A 7,688-nucleotide genomic window follows, 5' to 3' on the forward strand; every position below is an offset into this window, starting at 1 on the left:
TCTCTCTCTCTCTCTCTCTCTCTCTCTCTCTCTCTCTCTCTCTCTCTCTCTCTCTCTCTCCTCCGTACCGGAAAAACGAAACAGAAGCTCACCATTGCCTTCTTCCACCGCCGCTCTGCTTAGTCAAACCCTCGCTGGGAGGACTTCCAGTCCAACCTCAAAACCCTCGCCGTCATCGGAATCTGGATCTCAGATCCATCTGCAGCGCCTAACCCGCCGTCGCTTCATGCTCCGCCACAGAGTTCGGCTTCAAACCACCACGGTTCCAAAAGCATCTCGGATCCATCTGCCGCGCCTAACCGGTTGTTGCTTCATGCTCTGCCACAGAGTTCGACTTTAAAACCACCACGGTTCCAAAAGCCTCCCTTGCCGTTGCCGGAGTCAAGGAACACGAGCCGCTTCGCCACTGTGCCTATGGCGACGATGACGGTGTAGGCCTCAACGACGTCGGAGGTGGTGGTGAGCTGGATGTTAGGGGCGTATTTCGGAGTTGGTAGCGGTGATCTTCTGCCTTGCGTGCAGAGAGTAATTTGGAGGACTTTGCCTGAAACTTTTGGCTGTAAGGTAAGTACTACTGTGTTGGTTTTTGGTCATGGTATTTGATTCCGAAATGGAGTTATGGTTGATATTAGATTTTGAATTGGTGAAGGGTAGAGAACTCATTAATTCATGAATTGGTTGTTTTGTGTTGAATGTAACAGAACAAAATATATTGGTTTGGTTGTTGTTGTTGGTGAGGGGTTTAGCAGTGGAGAAAACGCAGGTCATCTGCCCCTATTGGCCTCAGTAGACCCCCCTACTGCCCCCCAATAGACCCTCCTATTGCACCTAGTAGACCCCCCTACTGCACCGAGTATACCCCCTACTGGCCCCCAGTAGACCCTTCTACTGCCCCCAGTTGACCCCTGTGGACAGACCCATGCATACTGACCCCAATATGAGGTCATACTGACCCCAATAGATGGTCAACTGTCGTCAGAGTTTGGTCAACGGTCGCGGGAGTCACGGTCAACGACCATCGGTTGCAAGAATCCGGTCATAGATATTTATTTTAAAATATACATTCTATTGTTCTTATAATGGTCTATTGTAGTTTATTTAAATCATTAAAGGTATAATTGTCTTTTTCTTGTTTAAGTTGGCTCTTGGGAATTTTGAAATCTGATTTTATTGGTGGGAATAAAATTCTTAAAATTAGGGCTAAAGGGCATTGTCCCAAAAAAAAAAACTCTAAAGAAGTTGAGTTTCATTATTGGGGAATGATGACACCAATATTGGAATTGGTATTAATTGCTCTTTGAGAAGTAAGGTAATCCCGGAAAAAAAAATAAAAAAAAAATACATTGAAGCATCTAAATCAGTTTTCATCATTATTGAAATAATTTATGCAAGATATTTGTGAATGCTTGACCAACAAATTAAAGAAAATCTTCTGAACTGGAATTATGACCCACGCTTTGCCGCGGGATTTGCGAGATTTGTGTTCATAATTTTTCTTCTTTTATTCTTATTTCTAATGTATCAAAGTGCAAGATCTATATAGATTCAATTTGAAATACTTAACAACAATGCACTTATCATAGTAGTAAAAGTATATCTCTTATGTTTTTTCTTCTCGATTCTTTCTTTCACTCTTTTCCTAATCTACTATTTTCATCGGAGACAGAACAAAGTAAATTTCAGAGGGTTCTTTCTAGATAGTGTGTCCCAATTTACTTTTTTTTTCAGACAAAAAAAAAAAAACTGGCCCGAGCCCAAAACTGTTTTTACTAGATAAACAGTAAATCATTATAGATGAACAGTGATCAACAAATAGATATATAGTAAATTTTAGGAAGTAAGTTTCGACATGTATTTTTGTCATGATTACCTTTCTCTATATGGAAGGAATCCTAACACCGTAAAAAATATATATATTCCTTATATATATAGCTAGGTTATATAGGGTTTAGTTTGTGCAAGTATATAAACTCTATTCATCCTATACAAACATCACAAGTCACAAGCGGCTATACATAAATTATTGATTTCATTTTATTCCCTTAATATCTTGTTGATTTTTTAGCTATGGAAACAGAGCAAGAGAGAAAGTTATTTGTGGGTGGTATACCATGGCAGGTTAACGAAACTATGTTGGAAGAACACTTCAGCCAGTATGGTGAAGTAAAAGAATGCGTGATCGTTCTAGATAAAGTCAATAATTATCAACCTAGAGGGTTTGGTTTTGTTACCTTTGTTGATCGATTAGTGGCTGATAAAGTTTTGGAAGAAAATCATGTCATCTTTGACAAAAAGGTTAGTTCAACATAATCGTAGTAAGCTATTTTGTACAATTTCTTTTTCTTTTGCTTGTGATAATATTGTGTTGGATAATTCGTCGTTCTTTTCTGGGTATTGATTTTTCGTTATACAGCTTGTCGTAAATCCCTCAGAACCACGGCGCGAGAGGAACCAGAATAACCAAAGAAATCAATATGCTCAACGTCAAAAATCTCATCACCCCAAAAAGATTTTTGTAGGGGGTTTACCACATCATCTTACAGAAGAAGAATTTATCAACTACTTTGTGAAGTTTGGTGTAATTGATAAGGGTGTGATAATTTATGATAAGGAAACCAGCACGTCAAGAGGCTTTGGTTTCATCACTTTTGAATCAGAGGAGGCGGTTAAAGATGTAATGCAGGAAAATTTTCACGAGCTAAAGAATGAGATAGTGGAGGTCCGCCGAGCTCGTCTCGAAGTAACAAGGAATAACAGAAGTTTGATGAACTGGCATGACCTTGAGAATGCAAGGTTGGAATTTGAAGGAGGACTTCGATATGATGATCTTGCTTTTGGGGTTGGTCGTCTTTTTTGCTGCAACTGTGGAGGTTCTTATGGTTACGGACATTATCCAGCGTGCTTGTGTGGGGAGGATCCTTTTAATGGAACTTGGAAGGCTCTGAGGGTTCTACATGCTTATTGGAATGGTGGTGGTGAAGTGCATCCATGGGCGTGGAATGATAATCTGCAATCCAACGAACACCTACTGACTTATGTAAACAAATAAACTGTGTATCCTCTTATTCATGCACAGACATGAACTACTCTATTGATTAAATTCTGTAAGCATGGTTACTCAGGAATTTACTATCATGATTGAGTCCCAAAACTAGTGCAAGTCTAAGTAATCCAACATCAACTATCCAGTAGTTCATTCAGTCACGATCTAACTTACATTAATCCTATTCTTTACTTCGAATGCCATTCAACTGCGGCCAGCCGCCATGATAACCAAGACTAGCAAGTCTAAGCAAATCGTTTTTTTGTGCAAGAAAAAAAAAATAAAACACAGTAGCTAGTGCACGTGTGGTTCACTGGCTACAGCCCGTGGTTGCCGGTCACCCCATTCAACTTTTTAACCAGATTACTTCTCAGTTTTACTATTTTCGAAGAAGACTGAACTCTACTGAGGGCTTTCTCTCTCCTTTCACTCTTTCAGTAAGAGCTATGGCTTTTCTCTCACTAGTCTCTCCTACTTTGCTTCCAGTGGTACGGCCTCTCTCATAGTCTTTCTCTCCACATTATCTCTTTTTTGTGCTTTGGGTGGTCTAAATCTTTTGGTTGTTCTTTGCTCCCCTTTGCTTGCTTTATTACTGCACATCTTTTCTGTTTCTGGTGATTGTGCCCTTTTGAAGCTTGAGCATGAAGTGCAAGAAGGTTCATTATTTGTATTAGGAATGTAATGATGTTTTTGACCATGGAAAAAGATCAGATAAAAAAGCAGAGTCAGAGACAGCAACATCAGCTGTGTCTGTGTGTGTGATAAATAGGGTATTGTTGCTTGCTGATTGTCAATAACATCCCTTTTATCCCTTTTTCAAACATTTCATGGGATACCCAGATGTAATGTGGGCATTTTGAGTAAGAGGATTTTAAGAGCTTTGAGGATTTGGGTTTTTCAGGGTTTTTAAGAATGCCTATGTTTGAGCCCTCAAACAGGGATGGGATTGTTGGGTTTGATGGTGGTGGAGATGGGCATGTTCTAGATTTGGACACAGCTGTCAAAGATGGGGTTTTGGGTGGTGGTGGTGTTGTTAGTGTTGGTGGGGTTGTGGGAACTGGTGGTGGTGGTGAGAAATTGGATCTGAGAATGATGATTGAGGAGCTTGACTTGTCTGAGGTACCTTCTGTGTTTATCTGCCCAATTTCTCTTGAGCCAATGCAAGACCCTGTGACCCTTTGCACTGGGCAGACCTATGAGAAGTCCAACATTCTCAAGTGGTTCAATTTGGGGCATTTCACCTGTCCAACCACAATGCAGGAGCTTTGGGATGATACCGTGACCCCTAATAGGACCCTTCATCATCTAATCTACACATGGTTTTCTCAGAAGTATCTGCTCATGAAGAAGAAGTCAGAAGATGTTCAGGGAAGGGCTGCAGAGCTTGTGGAGATGCTGAAGACTGTGAAGGGTCAAGCTAGGGTGCAAGCCCTCAAGGAATTGCGTCAAGTTGTGGCAGTTCATGCCACTGCTAGGCAGACATTGATCGATAAAGGTGGGATTGCTGTAGTTTCGTCTCTGCTTGGTCCATTTACTTCACATGTTATAGGTTCGGTAGCCATTGCAATTCTTGTGAATTTGACACTTGATTCGGAGTCCAGAATGAGTTTGATGCAACCAGCTAAGATTTCGTTGATGGTGGACATTTTGAATGAGGGGTCAATTGAGACAAAAATCAATTGTACCCGGTTGATCAAAATGTTAATGGAGGAGAAGGATTTTCGATCAGAAATTGTTTCGAGCCATAGCCTCCTGGTTGGAATAATGAGGTTGGTTAAAGATAAGAGACATACAGTTGGAGTCTTGCCAGGACTGAGCCTCCTCAGAACAATATGCTTGCATGAGGAAGCGAGGGGCTTGATAGTGAGCATTGGAGCTGTACCGCAATTGGTTGAATGTTTGCTTTCCCTTGACAATGAATGTTTAGAATTAGCCCTTTTCATCTTGGATGCATTGTCGTCTCGACCAGAGGGAGTATTATCATTGAAGGATTGTTCGAAGACCATACCAAATATGGTGAGCCTTCTGATGAGAATTTCAGAGAGTTGTACTCAATATGCATTGTCAATCTTATTGTCTATATGCAAACTTGCCCCTGAGGAATGCTCATCAATTGCCCTGGATGCCGGTCTGGCAGCAAAGCTCCTCCTTGTGATCCAGAGTTGTAGTGATCCAGTCTTAAAGCAGCAATCCGCAGAGCTATTGAAGCTCTGTAGTCTAAACTACTCTGATACAATATTCATTTCCAAGTGCAAGCTTTCAAGGACAATTCAATGACATCAAAATTCTACCACGGCATTAAGGGCGCCCCACCACTTTGATGTTTAATATGTGGCCAGTCACAGCATGCAAAGAATTTCAGATGATCTCAATATCTGCTATATGGGTTTGAGATACTAATCAGCTCCCCTGTAAATATTTCAAAGTAATGTTTTTTCCAGCAATTGATTCAACATTCATGAAGAAGAAGAAGAAGACTCATGATGTAGACCTCATACACCATGCTGGTTGTAGTTGAATCAAATTAAATTGTCGGGCGGATGCCAATGGTTTTTTGAATAAATTCCCAGTAGAAAGAAGAATGTTAATTATAGCTGTTGGATAAAGATAACTTGTTAGGAGGAAAGTTTTGCTCCTAATGTATGGAGCTCGCAATTGAAATTGTAATGGTCGAGAAATTGCTTTGCTCCACTTTTTGTTCTGCTCTTCTCCTTAGGAAATTCTACTGTACCTTAAGGTCCTGGTAGAGTGGTAGCTTCCTGTTTCCCTTATTTTCTTAGTTCGAGTTTTGTTTTGTTTTTGACTCACTGACTGTAGATTGTAGAGAGACCATATGGCCTCTGTCCAAATTATCCATTTTATGTGTACTGTCTACGTTGAAGTTGTTTGAGCCCGGTGGGTATTTTTGGTCCAAGACTCGGGGTACGTTTTGGATAACATTTGGGCCAGTACCTGTGACCCTTTTTTAATGCGAAGCCCACGAAGGGTGGCGAAGTCTGGCAACACGCAAGCTGGAGTTTTGCAAAGATTCCGATACCCCGCGGGATCCTTTGTTTCAGTTCGTGTAGGATTCTACAGGGCATGGCGAGGTAGAGTTGGAAAAGGACTGTAGTACTCCGCGGGATAGGATCGCTTAGTGTTCGAGTTCGCGTACGACGCTACAGTAAGATGATGCGGGGCTGTGAGCGAGGTCTAGGCGAGGTCTGTTCTGGACACGTGTTGCACGGATCGCGCGGCTCGCGAGCTGGTCGTATCCTTGTGGAATTTTAATTGCTGAGTCCGAATGGATTGTGATTAGGTCTATGCGAATTGCTATATAAGGGAGCTGGACACAAATCAAAGAGACACAATCAATCATACAAAACAACTGCAAATCTTCGAGCATCCTCGAAACCCTAAGTTCTAAGTGCACCTCGCCTTAGATCTCAGAGCCCGTCTGGACTCGCCTCTCCTTCCTAATTGTTGCTCTGCTCGCTTCGAACAGTGAGTTTCGATTCATAGGTGACTAGATAGTTTGCTCGTAATTCCTCGCCCGCGAGGTGACACCGGAGCACTACTTCGCCTGATTAGAAGTCAAGAACGCGCACCGTTCTCGTTCCGCGTCCGCGCGGTGGCACGCCCTGCAAACCCTAATTTACTTTTGGTAGCACAAGTTACCTCTCTACCCCTGCTGAGGATCGTGGCCAAAACATTGGCACGCCCAGTGGGACAGGGAGTATAACATTCTCGTCATCATTGGGAAGTCAGGCGGATCCCCATACGGGAGACCCTCGATTTCTTGTTTGAAACACAAATCACCGCGTTACCAGCCTCGTAACAGCGCGGCCTGTCGCTCACTCACGAAAGACCAAGTATTAACTCGGTTCGGAAACCCAGATTTCAGCGAACCTACGATGGCAGAACTAACACCCACTAGCAGCACTGGCCCCGTCACTCTAGCTGAAGACCAGATAACGGCCCTGGTCGACCGCCTAACGACTCACACCGACCAGGCAACCCGCCAATTGCAGGTGGGTCTTGACTCCCTCACCCTGACTGTTAAGAATCTATCTGAAGTAGTCATGAAGGATAGAGATATCTGGCTTGCTAACCAAGAAAACCTTTCTAGGCTCAGCGAGGACTTTAACTTCCATGCCGGTCAAGTCAGGGAGGACAAAGACTTGGTGGAAGGTTCCCTTCAAAGGATCCAAAAAGAACTGGATCAGAGCAAGGTGACTTTCACAGAAACCCTGCAGCTTACCCGCGCAACCGTGGATGAGCAAACCCGTCGCTTGGACGAGCATGATACCAAGCTACAATTGCAGCAGGACGCTTCCTTCTTTGGAAGTAAGAATGGCATAGAAAAGCTCGAGAAATATAAGGAGCAACATGATAACTTGAGCTTAAGGGTCCTGCAAGTGGAAGACTGGATGCGGTCTCAGGCACCAAAGAATCATGCTATGAACTTAATTAGTTCAAGTGCAACTGAGGGATCAAGGTACATTCCACCTAATGAACGCCCTAGGGGGAATCCGAAGGTCGGGGCCCAGAAGACTCCCCAATTCACATTGGGAGCCAGTTCGTCAAAGACACCACCCTTTCTACCCACGACAGGCAACCCTAGAGTCGCACTTGGGGGCGCCGGTGTCTTCCCATCTCAAGGGAT

At 43.0% G+C, this 7,688-nt stretch overlaps 3 protein-coding genes across 3 annotated transcripts in view; 2 read left to right on the forward strand and 1 right to left on the reverse strand.

Moving 5' to 3' along the window:
* Positions 1 to 95, reverse strand: part of LOC101295956 (CBL-interacting serine/threonine-protein kinase 1-like) — a 7,477-nt gene extending 7,382 nt beyond the window's left edge. Inside the window, exon 1 of the mRNA XM_004289310.1 lies at positions 32 to 95. Within this exon, the coding sequence (XP_004289358.1) occupies positions 32 to 95 (64 nt within the window). The remainder of the gene's footprint in view (positions 1 to 31) is intronic.
* Positions 96 to 2,067: 1,972 nt separating this feature from the next.
* On the forward strand, positions 2,068 to 3,049 carry LOC101296242 (RNA-binding protein Musashi homolog 2-like). The gene is made up of 2 exons (XM_004289311.1): positions 2,068 to 2,295; positions 2,414 to 3,049. The coding sequence occupies exons 1-2, from the start codon at positions 2,068 to 2,070 to the stop codon at positions 3,047 to 3,049; spliced, it is 864 nt and encodes a 287-aa protein (XP_004289359.1).
* Positions 3,050 to 3,932: 883 nt separating this feature from the next.
* Positions 3,933 to 5,635, forward strand: LOC101292344 (U-box domain-containing protein 30-like). The gene has a single exon (XM_004288219.1). The coding sequence runs from the start codon at positions 3,956 to 3,958 to the stop codon at positions 5,318 to 5,320; it is 1,365 nt and encodes a 454-aa protein (XP_004288267.1). The 5' UTR covers positions 3,933 to 3,955; the 3' UTR covers positions 5,321 to 5,635.
* Positions 5,636 to 7,688: the final 2,053 nt, after the last annotated feature.

This window comes from Fragaria vesca, linkage group LG1 (genome assembly GCF_000184155.1).
Source record: "Fragaria vesca subsp. vesca linkage group LG1, FraVesHawaii_1.0, whole genome shotgun sequence".
NCBI classification, from domain to species: domain Eukaryota; kingdom Viridiplantae; phylum Streptophyta; class Magnoliopsida; order Rosales; family Rosaceae; genus Fragaria; species Fragaria vesca.

What these genes read in the sequence shown, in the direction of transcription:
- LOC101296242 (XM_004289311.1), top strand. Translation starts at nt 2,068, where the DNA reads ATGGAAACAGAGCAAGAGAGAAAGTTATTTGTGGGTGGTATACCATGG. An exon ending in ATGTCATCTTTGACAAAAAG is followed by an intron (nt 2,296 to 2,413) that starts GTTAGTTCAACA and finishes TTCGTTATACAG; the next exon opens with CTTGTCGTAAATCCCTCAGA.
- LOC101292344 (XM_004288219.1), top strand. Translation starts at nt 3,956, where the DNA reads ATGCCTATGTTTGAGCCCTCAAACAGGGATGGGATTGTTGGGTTTGAT.